General features: G+C 49.1%; 1 protein-coding gene across 1 annotated transcript in view; it reads right to left on the bottom strand.

The window, feature by feature from the left end:
• The window catches only part of myo1eb (myosin IEb), a 40,368-nt gene extending 27,677 nt beyond the window's left edge, over nt 1–12,691 (bottom strand). Inside the window, exons 1-3 of the mRNA XM_069942443.1 lie at nt 12,325–12,691; nt 2,368–2,505; nt 1,704–1,793 (exon numbers count right to left, since the gene is read on the bottom strand). Of these exons, the coding sequence (XP_069798544.1) occupies nt 1,704–1,793; nt 2,368–2,505; nt 12,325–12,327 (231 nt within the window). The 5' untranslated portion in view covers nt 12,328–12,691. The remainder of the gene's footprint in view (nt 1–1,703; nt 1,794–2,367; nt 2,506–12,324) is intronic.
• Nucleotides 12,692–21,851: the final 9,160 nt, after the last annotated feature.

Genomic DNA, 21,851 nt, shown 5'->3' with positions numbered 1-21,851 from the left:
GGGAGAGTGGGGGAGAATGGGAAGGGGAAAGGGGGAAGGGGCAGAAGTGGGGTTGAAGGTGAGCTAGAGGAGAGGGAGAGAAGGGAGCAAGGAGGGGAGGGAGAAAAGGGGAAGAAGGAGTACATGGGGAGGGGGAGAGAATGGAGGAAGGGGAAGGCAGAGAAGGATGGGAGGAGAGGAAAGAAGATAGAAGTGGGGGAGAAGGGGAGGAGTGGGAGAGAAAAGGGAAGGGGAGGAAAGGGAGAATGGGAAAAGAAGCAAAGGGGAGGGAGGGGGAGAAGGAGGAGAGAAGGGGAGAGGAGGGGAAAAGGTGAGATTGTGGGGGGAGGAGAAGAAGGGAGGGGGAGAAGGGGGGAGGGGAGAGAAGGGAGTGGAGGGGAGAATAACCATCCTATCAATAACAGAACCTCAGTGAAAGAAGTGGCATTGGACTGCACAGCATCCTGTGGTGAAAATGCCAGTGCCCAGGCCTGCACTACCATGGTTGCCCAGCCTGCACTACCGTGGTTGCCAGGCCCATGTTGCCATGGGTACCAAGCCTGTGTCCCTGTGGTTACCCAGCCTGCACTACCATGGTTGCTTGGCCTTCACTACCGTGTGGCTGCAGAGGCTGCGTGCAGGCGAATCCAGTCATCCTGAGGGGACTCTTTTGTACTGTGAGGGGCGCCGGGTGTCACTAATGGCAATTCTTTGCCTTGTGGCAGGCAGAGGACAATTTCGCGTAATATTATGTTCTGCACTATTACATGACAATAAAACGGTTCTTGGCATTGATTTTCTCTGGAGAGCCTGAGGATTGATCATTACAAACAAGAGAGGATTGATGAGATAGAGACAGGAACGTGGCTTCTACTGGTAGGCAAGACTAGAACTAGGGGACGGGACATCAAGATTCTGGGGAGCGGATTTAGGACAGCGATGAGGAGGAACTGGTTCCTCCAGAGAGGGGAGAATTTTGTGGAATTCTCTGCCCAAGGAACCTGTACAGGTTGTCTCATTAAAGCCCCTTTTGCACTGAATCAGCCGTTCAGTGTCCTGGGACAGGAATGGGGGGTGGGGTTTGGCCTTTCACACCAGACCACTCCTAACAGGGACACTGAACTCTCTCAGACTTGCACAGGGTCTCTCCCCAGCACTTGGTCCGTTCTACCTTTAATCGGATGTGCCTGCAATACAATTGCCTGTTTCACACTTGCCTGATCTCAACACCTGCGCCTGAGATTGGACTAGGGGTGGAGGCTGGCCATCCCCAGCATTAGATATGGAGGAATTTCTTAGCCAGAGAAGGGCCCAATCTGTGGAATTTCTTGCCATGGGCAGTTGTGGAGGCTGGGCCATTGGGAGTATTTATCAGTTCTTGATGAGCCAGAGCATCAAAGGTTACGGGGAGAAAGCCAGGCAGTGGGGGCTGAGTGGGAAAATGGATCAGCTTGTGATTGAATGGTGGGCCGGGCCCAATGGGCTGAATGGCCTATTTCTGCTCTTGTGTCTTATGTTGGAGGCAGATGCAATGCAATTGCTGGATTGGCCCCGAGAGAATAGAGTGATGGAGGAATAGGGGTTGAACAGGATGGGCAGAGAAAGGCATCTTGGCCAGCACCAGCAAGGTGGGCCGAAGGGCTCATTTCTCAGATTTACAGATTCTCCAAGTGCTGTCTGCCCTGCTGGGAGACATTTCATTTTCGGTTCAATGCAACACTCACCGCGCCCTGGTACAGCTCGACCTCGCGGTCGGTGAAATACGGCAGTGGTTTGAAGGGGTTGACGGAGATGAGAACAGGCCCAATGTATGTCTGTGTTCCTTGGGTCAAGGATAAATCAAGGAGGATTTAAAGCTTACATTGAGGTTCGTATCCTGAGCTCTGATGCTTGATCATAAAACTCGATGTTAAAATCTGAGGTCACAGACCAACTGGTGGCATTGGACTTTCCTGCCAGGCAATAGCCCAACATTACACACGGGGTTTTAACTCACCAGTACACTTCGACCTCATCACAGTCCACACCATACTGTATCGCTGCATGGTCCTCACCAGTACTGTACCCTGGAATTACACAGGGACAGACCCGTCCCCACCAGTACTGTACCCCAGTGTTACACTGTGACAGACCCATCCCCACCAGTACTGTACCCCAGTGTTACACAGTGACAGATACGTCCCCACAGGTACTGTACCCCAGTGTTACACAGAAACAGACCCATCCCCACCAGTACTGTACCCCGGAATTACACAGGGACAGGCCTATCCCCACCAGTACTGTACCCCAGTGTTACACAGTGACAGACCTGTCCCCACCAGTACTGAACCCCAGTGCTACACAGTGACAGATCCGTCCCCACTTACCACCCAGCCAGGAAAAGGATACGAAGATGTAATCATCCATGTATCGCTTCTTGAGGTTGGCCACAATTGCATCGTCTGTGATTTTGGAGAGCAGCACCATGTCATCCACCCCTGACTGCTTGACGTTCTGCGCCTGCCAATGATATCGCTCCTTGCTCCCCTGTGTGTGCACAAAATGTACCACAATCAGCCATTGGCTCGACCTCCCAATGCTGGAGCCTCACACTCCACTCAAAGCCATCACCATCTGGGCATACGGAAGAAGTGAAGTGGAAAATGCCATTGGCCCATCAATTTTCCTCTGCTATCCCACCGAACAATAAACGGGCCAAATTTCAGCGCCCACCATGACTTATCCAATAATTTTACATTTAAATTTAGACCCAAAGCACGATAACAGGTCCTTCCAGCCCATGATCCCGTGCCATCCAAATACCCCAATGAACCTACAACTCCTGAATGGAGGGAGGGAACAGGAGCCCCCAGAGCAAACCCACTCAGACATGGGGAGATGCACAAACTCCTTACAGACAGTGCGGGACTCAAACCCGGGTCACTGGGGTTGTAATTCTGATGTCGGGGCTGCCCCTGTGCTGGGCAGCGTACTACGAAGGCACCAGAAAATGAGGAGACCACCCCTCTGTTTGAGGAGAAACCTGGGAGACAACCCATGGGACGTTAACTGCGGCAGTGGACCAGTGAGGGGGCTGAAGGACACACAGGCGGCAGCCAGTTGCAGGCTGCGGGCAACTGCAGTCAAAGGCTGTGGACTGCTGGAGTGAAACCCAAAAGATTGTTGTAAAAACACAGAAATGCTGGAGGAACTCACCCAGTCCCACAACATGGAGGCAGGCGACTGGAGACTGGCTGAAGGGCTACTGGATATCAGAACCAGGAGGCGAGAGAGGGCTGGTAAATCGGGGGCATGGGAGCAATTGGGGGGGGGGGAATCTTAGTGGGGGGTGGGATCTCAGGAAGAAGATGCAAACTCCTCTCCCCCCTCAAATGTGCGCGCGCACACAGACACACCCACACCCATCGGCAGGCAGAGATTGGAATCGAGCCCTGCATGTGGGGACATGTTTGCGGTTGACTGTTCCAGGCCTTCCTGGAACACAAAGAAGAATTCACACACCTTTCTTCGCACATCCACTGCTTTCCACCCTGCAGCCCACGCACCAAGGAGGGCAAGACTCTCCTCCCGCACCCCACCCCCTCCACTGGCACCATGCAGCCACGCTGGTGAAGGCCCCTCAGACCCAACCTTTGTCCGAATGGCAACCAAAGGAGACAATCGCTTACTGGCATTTGAGAGGGTGCTGACGGCAAGAAGGGCTCCTGTAGGTGGCAGACATGGAGGCTGGTGGGGTAGTAGGTGAGGACAAGGGGAATCCTGCCCTTATGGCACATGGGGCTCGGGCAGATGTGCGGGTAGTGGAATTTATGTGCGTGAATCGCAATAGGTTGGTTTGCAGGTGAAGCAGGCTATGAAGAGGGTCAATGGGACGTTGGCCTTCATCGTTGGAGGGATTGAATTTAGGAGCAAGGAGATTCTGCTGCAACTGTACAAGGTGCTGGTGAGGCCTCATCTGGAGAACTGCGTGCAGTTCTGGTCTCCTTACTTGAGGAAGGATGGACAGGCTGTGGAGGGGCTGCAGAGGAGGTTCAGTAGATTGATTCCAATTGGCGTAATGCCAGCGATCAGGAGCGGACCGGGATTCGAGCCCTGCACTGCCTGCGAGGTCTGTACTCATTCCCCAGTCTGTGTGGGTTTTCTCCGGGGGCTCTGGTTTACTCCCACCCTTCAAAAAGTACCGGGGGTGTAGATTAATGGGGTGTAAGTTGGGCGGCATGGACTCGTGGGCTGAAATGACCTGTTATTGTGCTGTATATCTAAATTTTTTTAATTAAATAAATTTTAAAATTTATCTCCATCCTAAATCTGAACCTTGAGGTCTCCCCCACCAATGGAAATGTCTTACCTACCTCTATCATATTCATAATTTTATACATTTCTATAAGGTCCCCTCTCATTCTTCTAAATTCCAGTGAGTACAGTCCCAGACGATTCAATCTCACCTCACAGGTAACCCCCTCGTCTCTGGAATCAGCCTGGTGAACCTCCTCTGCATCGTCCCCAAAGCCAGTCCATCCTTCCTCAAGTTAGGAGACTGGAACTGCTCACATTTCTCCAGATGTGGCCTCACCACAGCCTTGAACAGTAGCAGCAGAACCTCCCTGCTCCTAAACTCAATCCCGCCAGCAATGCTGGCCCATTTGCCTTGTTGTTATCCTCCTGCACCTGCAAACCAACCTTCTGCAATTCATGCACAAGCCCTCCCAAGTCCTTCTGCACGGCAGCAAGCTGCAATTGCTTGCTGTTTCGATAACCATCTGATCTAACATTTTTCCTTCCAAAACTCAGCAGCTTGGCAGAGAAGCTATGAACCTGAAATCTGGAAAAGTTTTGAGCAGCAACATAAGGGAACCATGGAAGCAGGTCAGCAAAAAAAAAAATAGTCAAACAGAAATATTTTGTACTCACATGAAAAAAATTGTATTTTTAAAAAAATGCGGGTCCCGACACAGGGGAAATTAAAATTCCAAATCACCATCAGAATGTAATGTTATGAACATGTCACAAAATTCGTTGTTTTCCGAGCAGTGTTACAGGTACAAATATTGGTATAAATTACATTTTATTAAAAAAACAAATAAATCAGTTCGTCATGTTACACGGTAAACGGTCGGGGCACTGAGCAGTGCGGTAGAACAGGGAGATCTGGGAACACAGATACATAGTTCCTTGAAAGTGGCATCACAGGTGGATAGAGTCTTAAAGATTACTTTTTGGCATCTTGGCTTTCATAAATCAATATTGGTGAGGTTGTATAAGACATTGGTGAGGTCAAATTTGGAGTATTGTGTGCAGGAAAGATTACAGGAAAGATATCAATAAGATTGAAAGAGTACAGAGAGTTACTAAGATGTTACCCGGACTTCAGGAACAGGGTTACAGGGAAAGGTTAAGCAAGTTAGATGCATAAAAAGAAGGGAGATTTGATATACAACATTATGAGGGATTTAAACAGAGATAAATATTTAATGAATATACTGCTGGTGGCTAATTTTTAAAAAAACTCTTACCAGGAAATGGTTATCACAAGAGAGCCCAACTTTAAATGCAGGGAAGGAAATTATAATGGACACGTATTAAATGGAGACGATAACAGCCTCTGTTAATTATACATTGGAACAATTTGATTCATGCTGTGAAAAATGGTTTAACACAGTGGTTCTCAACCTTTCTCTTTCTATTCACATACCACGTTAAGTAATCCCTAGGCCATCAGGTGCTCTGTGATGAGTAAAGGATTGCTTAAGGTGGGGTGTGGGTGGAAAGAAAAAGTTTGAACACCACTGTTTTAATCGTCCTTCAATCACTCGTTATGTGCATGGGTTCGGATCTCCAAAGGAAATGGTCCAATGACAATTTTTGTCAAGCAAAATATTTCAGTAACAATTGGGTCGAGAGCAGTGATTCTCAACCTTCCCTTCACACTCACATCCCACCTTAAGCAATCCCTTACTAATCACAGAGCACTGACGGCAGAGGGAATACTTAACGTGGGATGTGAGTGGAAAGAAAAAGGTTGAGAACCACGAAACATTGATGGCAGCCCAACAGATCAGAAGATTGGGAAGTCACAAGGTAACAAGATATCAGCCCATTGAGTCTGTCCCGCCATTCTATCATGAGCTGATCCATCCTCCCATTCAGCCCCACTCCCTGGCTTTCTCCCCGTAACCCCTGCTGCCCCGACTAATCAAATACCTGTCAATTTCTGTCTGAATTCCACAGCCGCCCATGTCAACAAGTTCCACAGACTCCCAACCCTCTGGCTAAAGACATTTCTCCACGTCTCTGTTTTAAGTTGACGCCCATTTATCCTGAAGTTGTGCCCTCTTGTCCAGGATTCCCCTCCCACGAGGAAACATCCTGGTCACATTATATCCACATTATATCCCTGCTCTTGTATCCCATCTCTGTAGAAATAAACGTCAACACTGCATTCGCCTTCATCACCACCAACTCAAGCTGGAGGTTCACCTGCAGTGTATCCTGCACGAGGACTCCCTGCCCCTTCCAATTTAGAATCCTCTCCCCATCTAAATAATCATCCGCCCATCTCATTCTTCTACCAAAGTTCTACCAACAATGTATTTCATCTGCCACCACTTTGTCTGTTCTCCTAATCTAGTGATTCTCAACCTTTTCTTTCCCCCACTCACATACCACCTGAATAGCCAGAGCACCAAAAAAGGTTGAGAAGCTCTGACCCAAGTCTCTCTGCAGCCTTTCCGTATCCCTGCAGCCTTTCCGTATCCTCTGCAAATTTTGGTATTTTGGTATTCTCTGCAAATTTAGCCACAAAGCCATCTACTCCACGATCCGCATCATTTATATACAACGTAAAGAGAAGTGGCCCCAACACCGACCCCTGCAGAACACCACTGGAAACCGGTAGCTAACCTGAATGGGATCCCTTTATTCCCACTTTCCGTTTCCTGCCAACCAGCCAATGTTCTACCCACGCCGGTAAATCCATCGGCTCTGATCTTGTTCAGCAACCTCGTGTGGATTGGTAGCCTCGCAACACCTTTGCAGTGCCAGCGATCGGGACCAGGGTTCGAATCCAGCGCTGTCTGTATGTTCTCCCCGGGTCTGCGTGGGATTTCCCCAGGGGGGCTCCGGTTTCCTCCCTGCTGTTCAAAACGCACTGGGGGTGTAAATTGGGCAGCACGGACTTGTGGGCCAAAATGGCCTGCTACTGTGGGTATGTCTAAATTAAAAATTTTAATGTATAATTTGTGAATGTTTGGGACCCTGCAGGGTGAGAAGGAACAAGCATGGAGTCGTTGAAGCTAACCAGGACAGAGGGTAGGAGGGGAGAGGAAGACCCAGATGGAGGTGGAATTAAAGGCAGAGGGAACTGTAACCTCGTCCCAGCATGGCACGGGAGGAAACCAGACCACCTGGGGGGGGAACCCATGTGGTCACGGGGGTGAAGGCGTACTCACTGGAGTTCATAAAGATGGGGGGGTACAGTGGGGAGGGGGGTGCAGGGAAGAATCTCACTGAAACCTACCAAATGTTGAAAGGACTGGAAGATGAGATTATTATTTAAATGAGGGAGGGGTGCTAGCTGGGACCTGCCTGTCAACCAGGGGAGGGGGGTGTTGCTACTGGATGTTGGGACTTACCTGTCATTAACACCATCCACCCCTCCAAAGTAGACTATGGCTCTCCTTTTATTGCGTCAAGCGACACTAGATCATACCAAGGCTTTCACACGCTAATGGCGTGGCCGGGGGCAGGTGAAGAGCTGCTAGCGTGGGTCAGGCTATAGACATTAGTGACGCTGAAAGGGTAGGGAGTAGGTCTGATGGCTAGCGATGGCTGTAACTGTATGGGGGGGGGGGCACAGTACCTCATTTTGGGGGGATAGTGCCCTCAGATGCCCACCCTTGGCGCCGACCCAGGCATGAATCACAATAGGTTAGTTTGCAGGTCCAGTAGGCGATCGAGAAGGCAAATGGAACGTTGGCCTTCACTGCTGGAAGGATTGAATTTGAGAGCAGGGAGGTTATGCTGCAACTGTACAAGGTCCCGGTGAGGCCGCATCTGGAGAACTGTGTGCAGTTCTGATCTCCTTACTTGAGGAAGGATGGACTAGCTTTGGAGGCGGTGCAGAGGAGGTTCACCAGGTTGATTCCAGGGATGACTGGGGTTGGCCTATGAGGAGAGATTGAATCGTCTGGGACTGTTCTCGCTGGAATTTAGAATGAGAGAGGATCTTACAGAAATTTATAAAATTATGAAAGGCGTCTGTCTATAAGATAGAGGTCGATAAGTTGGTTCCTATTGGTGGGGGAGACCAGAACTAGGGGACTTAGCCTCAAGGTTCGAAATGGAGATGAGGAGGAACTGTTTTTCCCAGAGGGCGGGGAATCGGTGGAATTTGCTGCCCGTTGAAGCCGTGGAGGCGACCTCAGTAAATATATTTAAGATAAGGTTGGGTAGATTTTTACACAGTTTGGGAATTAAGGGATATGGAGAAAAGGCAGGATGAGCCTATCATCAGATCAGCCACCATCTCGTTGAATGGCGGAGCAGGCTCGACGGGACGGTTAATCTACTCCTATTTCTTGTACAGTAGAGGTGGAGGAGACTTTTTGACTGGTGGGAAAATCTGGGTCCAGTAGGCTCAGAATGAAAGTGGCCCCTTCATTTCGAAAGCAGTTCATTCAGCCAGAGGGCAGGGAATCTGTGGAATTTTGTCTCATTCAAGCTGTCGGGTAGATTTAAAGCAGAGGTTGAGAGGTTCAAGGGTATGAAAGGTCACAGAGAGAAGCAGGAGAATGGGGATGAAAGGAAAAACACGTCAGCTAGGATTGGATTGGTGAAGCAAACACGATGGGCTGAATGGCCCAAATTTGCTTTTGGTCAGGCTCCTGCCCCATCCTCCAATGGGTTGGAGGGGGAGATGCTCCGATATCCTCCCTCCCTCCCCCTTGGGTGATTTCCCCAATGGGCTGCGAGATATGTCGGCCTTACCCCCACCCCCTCCTCTTGCTCCTCTCCTCCATCCCCACTTTGGAGGTGGAGATGCCTCGAGAACGTTTGCCCTGGGAGGGATGGGGGGAGACCCCAGCGAGGCATAGCTTGAGACTGGGGGTGGGTGTCTGGGGGTGTCGCTTTGGAGAGGAACCACTCCTTAAAATGGTGGCACATTCCTGGGATTCCCCTCCCATTTGGACGGCCAGTTAGCCCTTCACTCCCTGTGGACACTGCATGACCTGCTGAGTTTCTCCAGCACACTTGTGCTTTGCACTTGACCCCGGCATCTGCTTTGTCCATCCGTGGTCTCACGTCCTGCCAGACTGAGACCAGCTGCAAACTGGAGGAACGACACCTCATCTTCCGTCTGGGCACCCTCCAACTGGACGCCATTAACATCAACTTCTCCTGTTTCCATTAGCCAACCCCATCCTTTCCTCCATCTGTCTCTCTCTTCCCCTTTTCGCTGTCTCCTTTCAGAGCCAAAAACACTCCTCCCTTCCCCCAGTCAATTCCCACCTTTCCTGTGTCCCATCCACATTCAATTAACACCATTTGTCTGTTAGTCTGCACCCCTTCCCCTGCCCTTTCTTCCTGCCTCCCCAGCCTTTTAATTCAGGTACCTTGCTGCCCTTTACTCAAACCTTGACTCAGGACTCAGGCCCGAAACGTCGGGAATATATCTCCTACAGACGCTGCAAGACCAGCTGAGTATTTCTGGAGCCCTGCCTGCTTCTTCCATCATGTACCAATTTTCTGCCCTGTCAGAAACATTATGGGGACAACCGGTTCAAAGCTGAGGGTTCAGATTTATCGTCAGAGTCCCTCCCCACCCACCATCAACGTGATCGTTAACTGAAGAGGACGTGTGAAAAGCCATTGAGGACCCCCTTCCCACCCCACTCACGGCATCTTCCAGCTGCTTCCGTCGGGGAAAGAGATACAGGAGTTTCAGAACCAGCACCGCCAGGCTGAGGACAGCTTCTTCCCACGGGGAGAGAGAATGCTGGTCGACCAAAGGGTCTGCTCAAACTGACCTCGCGAGACCCTCATATTTACAAAATAATACTTGTCCTGCCTATGTATTGCTTGTCTGTATGCTTGTTATGTCTGGTTGTGTGTCTGCATTTTTTGCACCGAGGACCGGAGAACAGTGTTTTGTCCAGTTGTACTTGTACAATCAGATGACGATACACTTGACTTGATGTACATGACATCACATACAGAGATTCTTTTTCCTGGGGGCCAGGCAGAATTTCTACTTATTGGTAATGCAAAAAAACCTATTTCTCAATAGATACATCTACAAAAGTGAGAAAAGTAACGTGTATGTTGAGTAGTTTTTTTTTTGCCCTACTAACAAGTGGTAATTCTGCCTGGCCTATAGGAAAAAGGATCTCAGGGTTGTACGTGATGTTCTCTGACAATAAACCAGAAATCATTTCAGAAATCTGAAATGCAGAAAATAAATATTCAGTGATCTATAATGGGTAAACTGTGAGTCCCTGATTGAGCTGGTTATTGATGGTGGAGGGGGAGCAGCTGTTCCTGATCCTGGTGGTGTGAGTATACCTCTCCCCAAAACACAAACGAAAAATAAATGGTCACCACCCCCCCTCCCCACCACCACCAGTTTCTGCCAGAGATACAATCCAGCTGGGATGGTTTATCTGAGAAGTGACACAACCAAGGCTGAAAGCCCAGCACACAATTCCAAAAGTAAAACATGAAAGTCTACCGGCCCCATGATTGAGGAACACGATGCTGGAGAAACTCAGTGGGTACTTAATACAGCAAAGATAAATCTCAGTTTTATTGTCAGAGTACATACATGACATCACGTATATCCCTGAAATTCATTTTCCTGCAGTCAGGCAGAGTTAACATGTGCAAAAAAAAAACTGTGCACATGTAAACACATAAAGAAATGTAAACAAACTGACTGTGCAAAAGAGAAATGAAATTCAATAAAGTGTAAGAGTTCTTAAACGAGTCCCTGATTGAGTTTGTTGTTGAGGAGAGTGATGGTGGAGGGATAGCAGCTGTTCCTGAACCTGGGGGGTGCGAGTCATAATTTAAAAAAAAATTTAGACATATGGCACGGTACAGGCCCATGAGCCCATGCCACCCAATTACATCCAGCTGACCAAAACCCTTGGTACGTTTTGAACGGTGGGAGGAAACCGGAGCACCCGGAGAAATTCCATGCAGACACAAGGAGGGTTTTGCCCATGATGTCCTGGGCTGTGTCCACTACCTTTTGCAGGGCTTTACGCTTAGGGGCATTGTTGTCCCTTACACCAGACCGTGACACAGCTGGCCAGCGCACTTTCCCCCCACACCTCTGTCGAAATTTTCTAGGGTGTCCGACGTCATACTGAAACCTCCACCCACCCCTGTGGAAGGCGAGGCACTGACCTGCTTTCTCCATGGTGCCATTAGCGTGTTGGGTCCAGGAAAGATCCTCCGAGAGAGGGCGGAACATTTGGTGGTGCCTTCACATCACCAGTGATCGGGTCTGGACCAGGGTTCGAGACCCACACTGTCTGTAAAGAGTTTGTACATTCTGCATGGGGTTGGGCCTCCGGTTTCCTCCCACCGTTCGAAACAGGAGGGGGGTATAGATTGGGTGGCACTGACTCGTGGGCCCAAGTGGCCTGTTAACCATGCTGTAGACCTAAATGTTTTAAAAAGAATAGTGACTTCCAAGAGCTTAACTTTGATCACCCTCTCCGCCTTGATGAAGGACTTGCCCGAAACGTTGGTGACACCTCAATCAAGCGCTCAAGCCCGAAACATTGGTGACACCTTGATGACAGGGCTCAAGCCTGAAACGTTGGTGATGTATCTTTTACCTTTGCTACACAATGGCACTGTTTGACCTGCTCAGTTTCTCCAGCATCTGTATGCTTTGTTCCCTTAACCACCGGTGTCAAACAGAATCCTGTGATTTTACCCCTGAATCCTGATCACTGGCTCTCTGGTCCAACAATCAATCAGCTCCTTGGTTTGGGTGACACTGAGGTCGTTGTGGGTGCACCACGTTCCCCTCCTGTCCGAAACGTGGATCCTACGTCCTTACTTTGCTCTCTCGGTAGTTGGACCTGCTGAGTTTCCCTATCTTTTACGCCCAAGGTCTGCCCCCTCCCCTCCTTCTCAAGACACGAAAAGAAGCCACCCCCCACCCCGCCGGGTTATCCACTGCGGAGAAATCAGCCCATTAAATAAACAATGACATTAAAAACTCCCATTTCCCAGAGCGGCCCCGAGGACTTTCGATCAAAGAAAGTTGCGCTGAGAAAGTTTTTCTGGAGGGCGCAAAAGTTTGGATGTTTGAAATCTGTTGACCAAACTTACCATCTTGCAGGAATGCAGTCACCGGAGCCAAGTTTCGGTTCAAAGTCCCTTCTCCTTCAAACGAATATGTTGAATCGCCACGGGGATCGAGCCATTTGCCACCTGATAAGGCAAGGGCGTCCACGGTGGGATTTCCCCTCCACTCCGCCCCTTCTCCCAGGGCTCACGGGCTCAGGCGGCGCCTCGCCACCAACTCAGGTACGGACAGGTAGGCACAGAAAGGAATCGGACAAGAATTCTGGGTATGTCGAGGTGTGTCCTCTCCGGCGGGGGTGGCAGCCAGGCCGGGGAACCCTTGGTTCGCACTGTGGGAGAGACAGGAAGTGAGGAGGTGAGGAGGGTGAGAGGAAGAGATGGGGAGAGAGAGAGAGGGAGATAAGAGGAGGTGGTGAGGGTAGAGAGAGGAGATAGAGGAAGTAGAGAGGTGAGAGATAGTGAGGGGGAGATAGAGGAGGTAGTGAGGAGGAGAGTGGGGGGTGAGGATAGAGGAGGTGGGGAGGGTGAGAGAGGAGGGAGAGAGAAAGAGAGGGGGAGATAGAGATAATGAGGGGATGAGGGTAGAGAGAGGGGGAGAGAGGAGATTTAGTGGGGGGAGGGTAGAGAGAGGGGATAGGGAGGGGATAGGGAGGGGAGAGAGGGGATAGGGAGGGGAGAGAGGGGGAGAGAGGGAGGACAGGGGCAAGAGGGAGCAGCAGAGGAGGGAGGGAGAGAAAGAGAGAGGGAGCATGAGGGAGAGAGTGGGGAGAGAGAGGGTGAGAGATAGTGAGAAGGGGAGAGAGGGGCAAGAGGGAGCAGGAGAGGAAGGAGGAATGGACATAGAGGATGGGGGCAAGAGGGAGCAGGAGAGGAGGGAGAGAGGAAGGAGGGAGGGAGATAGAGAGGAGGGCGTCAGAATTATACAGCATGGAACAGGCCCTTCAGCCCATCATGTTCAATCCAATTGCCTCGCATGAGTTTGTTTAACTGTGTTTAACCCATGTCTCTCTAAATTTCATCTACCCATGTTCATGTCTCAACATCCCTTGCCTGCACCTCTTACTCTGGTAGCTCATTCCACAGACCCACCACCATCTGTGTGAAGAATTTGACCCTCCAGTCCCTCTTTAATCTTTCACCTGAAATCAGCGCCTCTCACTTTTGAATCCCCATGCCCTTGTGACCATTCACCATATCTGCCCCCAGTCTGACAATATTTATTTCAGTCCCTCAGTCCCCGGCACGCCAGGGAAAACAGGTTTCGGCCTCTCCTTCTAACTCAGGTCCTCCAGTCTCGGGAACCATCCTGGTGAATCATTTTTTTCCCTGAGTGGAGGACAGGGAGAGGGAAAGAAGGAAGGGGTGGAGGGAAGGGGGAGGGTAGATTAGGAAGGGGTTGTGTGAGTGATGGGATAAAGGTAGGAATTGGGAAAACAGTCAATGTTTGGGGCAGGGGTGGGCAACCTATGGCCCATGGGCTGGATCCAAATGTATCCGGCCTGCAACTCTTTGCAAAAGTACCATGTGCACCTGGCCCACCAATACAGACATTGTTCAGTCATGTGCCACATAACGTCCGTTCAGGTAACATCCAACCACATATGTGTCTGTGGTCCCGCAAGGTTATAATAGTTCAGAGAACAGGACATAGTGGACGTAACCGGACATAGCAACTGCTTCCTGCACGCAACCTCTGTATCTCATATCTCTTGTCTACAAAGCAACGCCTCGATTTTTGTGATCCTGATTGGCTTTCAGGCTTGGCATTTCTGGTGGATGTTACGCCTCACCTGAACAACCTGAACTTGAAACTTCAAGCATTGTTTTTTTGATAAATTATTGTCAGTTAAGTTCATACATTCTCCATTACATACTTCAAATATCGAAAACTTCAATTACATAATATCTGTGTTTCAGTATTTGTTTCATTTATGGGAGCATCAGTGGAGTCCAGCATTCAACCATCCGGCCCATGCATGGTAAAAAGTTGCCCGCCCCTGGTTTAGGGTTCAGTTGTGCCCCTCCCCGTGAACTCTGTGTTTGTAGAACAGTACAGCTCAGAAACAGGCCCTTCGGCCCACAGTGCCTGTGCTGATCCTGATGTTAAACTAAAACTTCTGCCTGCAGATGATACATATTCCTGTGTCCGTCCAGTAGTCTCTTAAATGCCACTATTGTATCTGCATTCACCACTGCGCTTGGCAGCCTGTTCTAGGCACCCACCACTCTGTTTAATAAAAACAGATGTCCCCCACATCTCCTTTAAACTTTCCCCCTCTCATCTCCAATGCCCATCCTCTGGTTCAATTTCAATTCACCTATGGAAGAAACCGTTCAACTGACAACATTCCACTGTGGTCTTTACCACAGTCTGTCCGGGTCAGTAGCGGAACATCGAGCACCGTCAGGCTGAGCACAGGTGCACCTCAGGGCTGCGTGCTCAGCCCGCTCCCTTTCAAGCTACTGATCCACTGCTGCATCGTCAGATCCAGTCCCAACAGCGTCATTAAGTTTGCAGATGACATGATAGTTGTTGGCCTCAACGATAAGTCACTCTACAGAGATGAGGTGCCACATCTTGTGTTATGGTGCGAGATTAACAACCTGAGTCTCAACGTGGACAAGAGGAAGGAGATGATTGTGGACTTCAGGAGGACTAGGAATGACCACCCTCCACTACACACCAACAACTCTGTAGTGGAGACACCAAGTTCTTTGGAGTTCACTTAATTAGTGATCTATTGTGGACACTCAACATCTCACTTGTCAGGAAGGTGGAAAAGCGCCTGCACTTCCTGAGAAGACTGAAGTGGGCAAGGCTATAGGCCACCAATATGTCAACTGTCAACTTTCTACAGGAGCTCTCCTGAGAGCATCCTGGCCAGCTGCATCAGTGTGGTATGGTCGCTGCAGAGAAATGGACCAGAAATCAATCCACAGGGAGAGGCAGAGAAGATCACTGAGCTCTTCCTCCCTCCATCGACATGGGATCGTTGTGCAAAATCATTCAGGATCCTTTCTACCCCACACATCTTTCAGCTGCTCCTGTTGGGGGAAGAAATACAGGAGGATCAGAGCCAGCACCACCAGGCTGAGGAGCAGCTTCTTCCCACGGGCAGTGAGAATGGTGAACAACCAAAGGAACTGCTCACCCTAACCCTCTGAGACTCTCATATTCATAAAATTATATATATTATTTGTATAAATGTATATTTGTCCTGCCTAAGTATCGCTTGTCCGTATGTGTGTGATTAAAAACACAATGCTGGAGAAACTTAGTAGATCAAACAGCGTACTTTATGTAGAATAGATAAAGATACATAAGCAACGTTTCGGGCTTGAACCCTTCATCAAGGTATGAGCAAAATATAGACAGGCATCCAAACGTCTTTTACTCCTGAATGTGTGTTATGTCTGGTTGTGTGTCTGCGTCTTTTGCACTGAGGACCGGAGAATGCTGTTTCGCCAGGTTGTGCTTGTGCAAATCAGATGATAAATGTGGGTGGCATTTTTACCCTGGGGGAAAAAAAGATTCCATCTTTCCCATCTCAACCTTAAACCTCATCTCTTGAACCCAACCTCTCCCTTTGGGAATGAGTTTCCCGATTCCCTCCCCCTTCCCACTAACTTCTGGGAGGCAGTCACTTCCTCATAGAATGGGGGTCTCCGAATTATGATCGCCCCCAAAGCATCTTCCTCATTACAAGGCAACGTGTTAAGAGAACTGGCTCCGGGGGAGCTAGTAGAGAGCCAAGGGGTGGGGGGGGGGGGGGGGCGGGGGCGGCGGACAACCAGCCTCCGGTGTCACGGTATGGAATTCTTAACACTTCCCGTCGATCTCCCTCAAAGAGGCGATTAGCAGTCAGTCTTGCTCTCCCTTCAATGCTGGGACCATTGCCGGCACCTGCTTGTGACACTGTGTCCCTATTCTTACCTGTTGCGAGGTGGAGAGATCATCAGCCCTCCCCATGACTTTGTTCAGAACGTTAGGCATCAGCAGGGTATGGTTTCCCATACACCCCTTTGGGAAGGGAGAAGGGGTAAAAGGAAGGGGAGCTGGTGGGAAAGGAGACAGAGGGAATAGGAGTGAAACACGGAAGTCTCCAGACGCTGTGATTGTAGTAAAAAACACATAGTAAGAACTCAGCTGATCTCGCAGCATCCATAGGAAGTAAAGATACATCACTGACATTTCGGGTCTGAGCCCTTCTTTAAGGTATAGGCAAAACGCCAACAGGAGTATGAATAAAGACTAATGTCAATGGGGTTACAGGGACATGGCGAACTATCAGGTTGTTAAGAAGGTAAGTTGGCCTTCGTTGGACAGGGGATTGAGTTCAACAACCCGCAGCTCTATAAACCGCTGGCTAGACTACACTTGGAATATTGTGTTCAGGTCTGGTCACCTCATTACAGGAAGGATGTAGATGCTTCGGAGAGGGGGCAGAGGAGATTGAACCAGGATGTGGCATGGATTGGAGAACGTGTCTCATGTAGCAAGGTTGATTTTTCTCTCCAGAGCCACAAAGGAGAAGAGGTGACTTACTATTATGAGATTACAAGGGGCTCGGGTAGTGTGGATCTCTCGGGACGGCAATAGTAAATACCAGAGGATTGGATTGCTGTGTGGAGTGGAGCAAAGTTATCTGAGTGGAGCTAAGTTTTGGGGAGACATCAGAGGTAAAGGTTCCATTATTGTCACATAACACTACATTTAGAATGTAACATCCATGAAATATTTTAACTTTGTAAGGAAGACAAGAGAGTCGCCACTTTGTCCAGCGCCCCTCACAGAAACGAGGGACAAATTCACATTAGACCAGTGCTCTAACCACTGAGCTATTTTTTACACAGAGATAATGGTGGAGGATGCTGGTACAATGGGGACATTCAAAAGAATCCAAGAGAAGCACACGGATGCAAGAAAAACGAAAGGTTGTGGGTGTGAGGTAGGGAAGGATAAGGTTGTTGTGGAGTAGGTCGACAGACGTCAGCAGAACATCGTGGGCTTAAAGGCCTGTACTGTACTGTTCTATTATTTGATGTTCCATGAAAAAAACATTGAGAACCCCTTCCCCCCTGCACACAGCATTTTCAGCTGCTCCTGTCGGAGAAAGAGATACAGAAGGATCAGAGCCACCACCACCAGGCTGAGGATCAGCTTCTTCCCATGGGCAGTGAGAATGCTGAAAGACCAAAGGATCTGCTCACACTAACCATCTGAGACTTTACTATTTATGAAACAACATTTATTGATTTTCATGTATGAATACTTGTCCTGCACTTGTCTGCATGCTTGTTATGTCCGGTTTTGTGTCTACGTGTTTTGCATTGAGGACTGGAGAACGCTGCTTCGTCGGGTTGTGCTATGTGCCGCCAGATGGTAAATGAACGTGATAATGGAGATAATGTTGAAGCAGTACTGTCCCAGAGAAAAGCCTTTGAAATGTGAATAATTCCATCCTTTCAGTCTGCCAGTCCACCAGCTGTTGTTCTCTCTGTTGCGGACTCCTGGGAAGCAGAGGACTGGCGCAGGGCACCAGAAAATGGGGAGACCACCCATCCCCCCCAACCCCCACGTGAAGGAGGAGCAGAGACAACCCATGGGACAGTGAGCAGCAAGGGGCTCTGAGGCTGTAGAACACACAGTTGGTGACTCAAGGCAAGGAAACCACGCATGCTGGGGACTTGCTGAAGGGGTACCAGGTTTTGGCACCAACCTGCCAGAGGGTGCTGAGGGTTTCTGATCGTGTCAGAGGTTCGGATCTGGAGCTCGGGTTGCTGATGGATCAGACAGGAGCGTGTGTGGCTGAGAGGCTGCAGGTGCGCTGGAGGCAAATCCCCAGACACTCAGTGACTCTCTTTTGCTTCTCTGACTGTGTGGGGGGGTTTCAAGTAATATCTGCCAAAGGTGAATCAGTTTGCCTTAAGGCAGGCTAGTTTAATGTTGCACTATTTTTATGACATGACAATAAAAGAATCTTGAATTATTGTTGGTCTGTACTTCTACCCCTGCCTTTCTTGACTTCTCCCCCTTTAATTCAGACACCTGTCTGCTTTTTACTCATACCTGTGATGTTTCTTTTATTGTAATAAAGAAACTTGGTTTTTTTTATAACAACTATATTAGTTATATTACTCACAACTTTGTGGAGGCATCCATTTTGAATCCACCCTGAGCTGCAACAACTCATCTCTGACTCCCTCTAGTGGTCAGGATTATCACTACCACGCTATCATTTCCATCCCTTCCCTTGAGATATTTAATCTAACAACGTGACACACTAATACAGTATATATTTCAATAAGTCCAACACAAACATCAGCAGCACAAAACCTTTTAAGTGTGCAGTTCCTTCTCTTTTAGAGATTCAATCATTAAAGATAGAAAATGTATTAGAGGTGGCCCGCCCTGCAGCGAGAGCCGATGCTGTTTTTGGTAATGTCACCCCCACCATCCTCCCCCTTCATTGCACATCCTTCCCCATTGTAACATGAGAAATTGTAACACGAGAAGTCTGTCGATGTCATCAGCCGGCAAGCCAGTTGGAAGGCTCCCCGCACAACCAGTCACTTCTCCCAACTGTCGAGCGGTGCGGCGGATGGGGGAACGCCTGTGATTTCCTGTCGGCGCGACGGCCATGGCAGGCTGTGCACAGCCCCCGGGCAGCGCGAGCCCCGCGTGACTGGCACCGGATGGCCCTTCCACAGCGCGAGCGCACTTCTCCCAGTCGCCACGGCCTTCAGCGCTTGCACCCACGCGGACCCCAGGGACGGCTGGTTCAGCCCTGCACGTGAAGAGAGAGATGGTGGCTGTCCACAAAGGCTGATCGGCAGTGCACTGCGCCTGAGTGGGTGGGTAAGCAGGGGTGGGCAGAGGGTGTAGGTGAGGAGTAATGGGCAGGGGAAGTTATGGTGGTGCGAGGGCCAGTTAGAGGGAGGGATGAGTAGAAGGAGGGGTGGATAGGGAAGAGGTAAAAGGGGAGGGGCAGGGAGAGTAGGGGAGGGGTGATTAGAGGGTGAGAGACAGGTAGAGGGAGGAACAGGTTGAGGGGAGAGGCAGTAGAGGGGCGTGTATAGGATGGGGTGGGTAGAGGCAGAGCGAGTGGAGTGAGGGGTGAGTAAAGGTTGGGTAAAGGATTGGTCAGGTAGAGGGATGGTGGGTTGAGGGTGAATAGAGGCCTAGGGCCTGAGGAGTGAGCAGGAAATGCTGAGTCCTGATGCAGGCCAAAATGGACACAGCCTGTGAATGCTGACTACATCTCCACAGGGACCAAATATGTTTCCCTCAGGTCAAGCAAAGGGTGAACTTGAGCTACCTACTCCTGACTTGTAACATTATCCTCCTAAAGTTATATCCTAAAGTTTAACATTACATATGTTGAAAGAAGAGAAAACATGCAGATGCTGTTGAAAATTTTCAATAAATATTTAGTTCGGCCCTCGACTTAGTCCAAGTTTTTAATTTTGGCCCTCCGTGAATTTGAGTTTGACACCCCTGGTCTAGACACTCTCTCTGGTGTCTGAAGGTCACTATTCGACCCATATTTCACAAATTAACCTTGGTTAGAGGGAGGGGTCAGGTTAGTCAGAGGATTTTTGTTTTTTTAAAAATTAATTAGTTAAACATGGGTTTAAATATGGTTTATCATGAATCACATCACTAATTAAGATTGAATTTACCCTTTGTTTATATAAAGGGATTGTGTGATGATATGTTTCTTCTATTGTATATAGTTATGATTGACTACTGGAGATATGGAGCTGGCCCGCTCACTGTTTACTCGTACCCTATGACTCCTCCCCCATGGTCCTGGGTCATTCCTATACCTGGATCCAGGCCAGCAAGGTTCTTCTGTACATTAAAGCTTATTGTTCCCTCTGCCTAGTCTTTGTGGTTACTGGTTGTGCACTACAGATTGTTAAATCAACCAACTGAAAAACCTCACAAAGATAAGCGTATACAGAGCCGTTGTCATACCCACACTCCTGTTCGGCTCCGAATCATGGGTCCTCTACCGGCATCACCTACGGCTCCTAGAACGCTTCCACCAGCGTTGTCTCCGCTCCATCCTCAACATTCATTGGAGCGCTTTCATCCCTAACGTCGAAGTACTCGAGATGGCAGAGGTCGACAGCATCGAGTCCACGCTGCTGAAGATCCAGCTGCGCTGGGTGGGTCACGTCTCCAGAATGGAGGACCATCGCCTTCCCAAGATCGTGTTATATGGCGAGCTCTCCACTGGCCACCGTGACAGAGGTGCACCAAAGAAAAGGTACAAGGACTGCCTAAAGAAATCTCTTGGTGCCTGCCACATTGACCACCGCCAGTGGGCTGATATCGCCTCAAACCGTGCATCTTGGCGCCTCACAGTTTGGCGGGCAGCAACCTCCTTTGAAGAAGACCACAGAGCCCACCTCACTGACAAAAGGCAAAGGAGGAAAAACCCAACACCCAACCCCAACCAACCAATTTTCCCCTGCAATCGCTGCAACCGTGTCTGCCTGTCCCGCATCGGACTTGTCAGCCACAAACGAGCCTGCAGCTGACGTGGACTTTTACCCCCTCCATAAATCTTCGTCCGCGAAGCCAAGCCAAAGAAGAAGATGATTTTCTATCCAGAATTATACTGGGATATACTATGAGAAAGGGATAAACTGTATAGAATTTGATTTCTTAAAGAAACAACTCAAATAAACAATTAATATATATGACCTGTTGTTTGTTATTATGACTTTGTATGTAAAATTTTTACATTAAACAATAAAAAAATTTAATAAGAGATTCAGCCTGTCAGGTGCTTTGATAACTTGTGTGGATCATCCTAACACAGGTGCTGGTGTCTGTTCTGCTGGTTCACTGCTGTCTAGCCCCCGTTGCTGGGCAGGCTGGATCCTTGAGTTTTCAGCAGGCTCTTTCACTTCCTCCTCAGTCTCTGTTCTGACAATGTCTTGAATTCACCTTTCTTCCACTCCTGGCACCATCCGATGTTTCTTTTATTGTATTGAAGAAACTTGATTTCTTTTTATAACAAACTATATTAGTTATATGACCCCTTGGAGGCATCCATTTTGAATCTACCCGAGCTGGAACAACTCAGCTCCAACTCCCTCTAGTGATCAGGATTATCACTAGCACTCTATCATTACAGTACCTTGATGAAGGGCTCAGGCCCGAAATGTCGGTAATAAATCTTTTCCTACTGTGGACAGTGAGAGAAGGGATAAGTTCCTCCATCATTTCTCTGTGCTCTTTACCAGAATCACGGCAGCTGTTCTCTCCTATGTCCCAATTCATTCTCTCCCTGCAGCCAATCAGACACCGTTGCCAGATTGCTGCTACCCAATAGAAACACTTGTTTCAATGCCTCCCTCGCTCCGATTGCTCGTTTATCCAATCCGATCTGGTTTTATTTTAGTGGACCAACGTGGGCCGCACTGGAGCTGTCGTCTTATCACCGGGACGCTCGGTCGGTCTTAGCCAATCACTGCTACCTAGTACCTGACTGGTTAGTTTTACTCACCATCTATCCAATCAACGCTCAGAACGT

The sequence above is a fragment of the Narcine bancroftii genome, chromosome 5 (assembly GCF_036971445.1).
Source record: "Narcine bancroftii isolate sNarBan1 chromosome 5, sNarBan1.hap1, whole genome shotgun sequence".
NCBI lineage: Eukaryota > Metazoa > Chordata > Chondrichthyes > Torpediniformes > Narcinidae > Narcine > Narcine bancroftii.
This window is presented reverse-complemented; position numbering and strand designations above follow the sequence as displayed.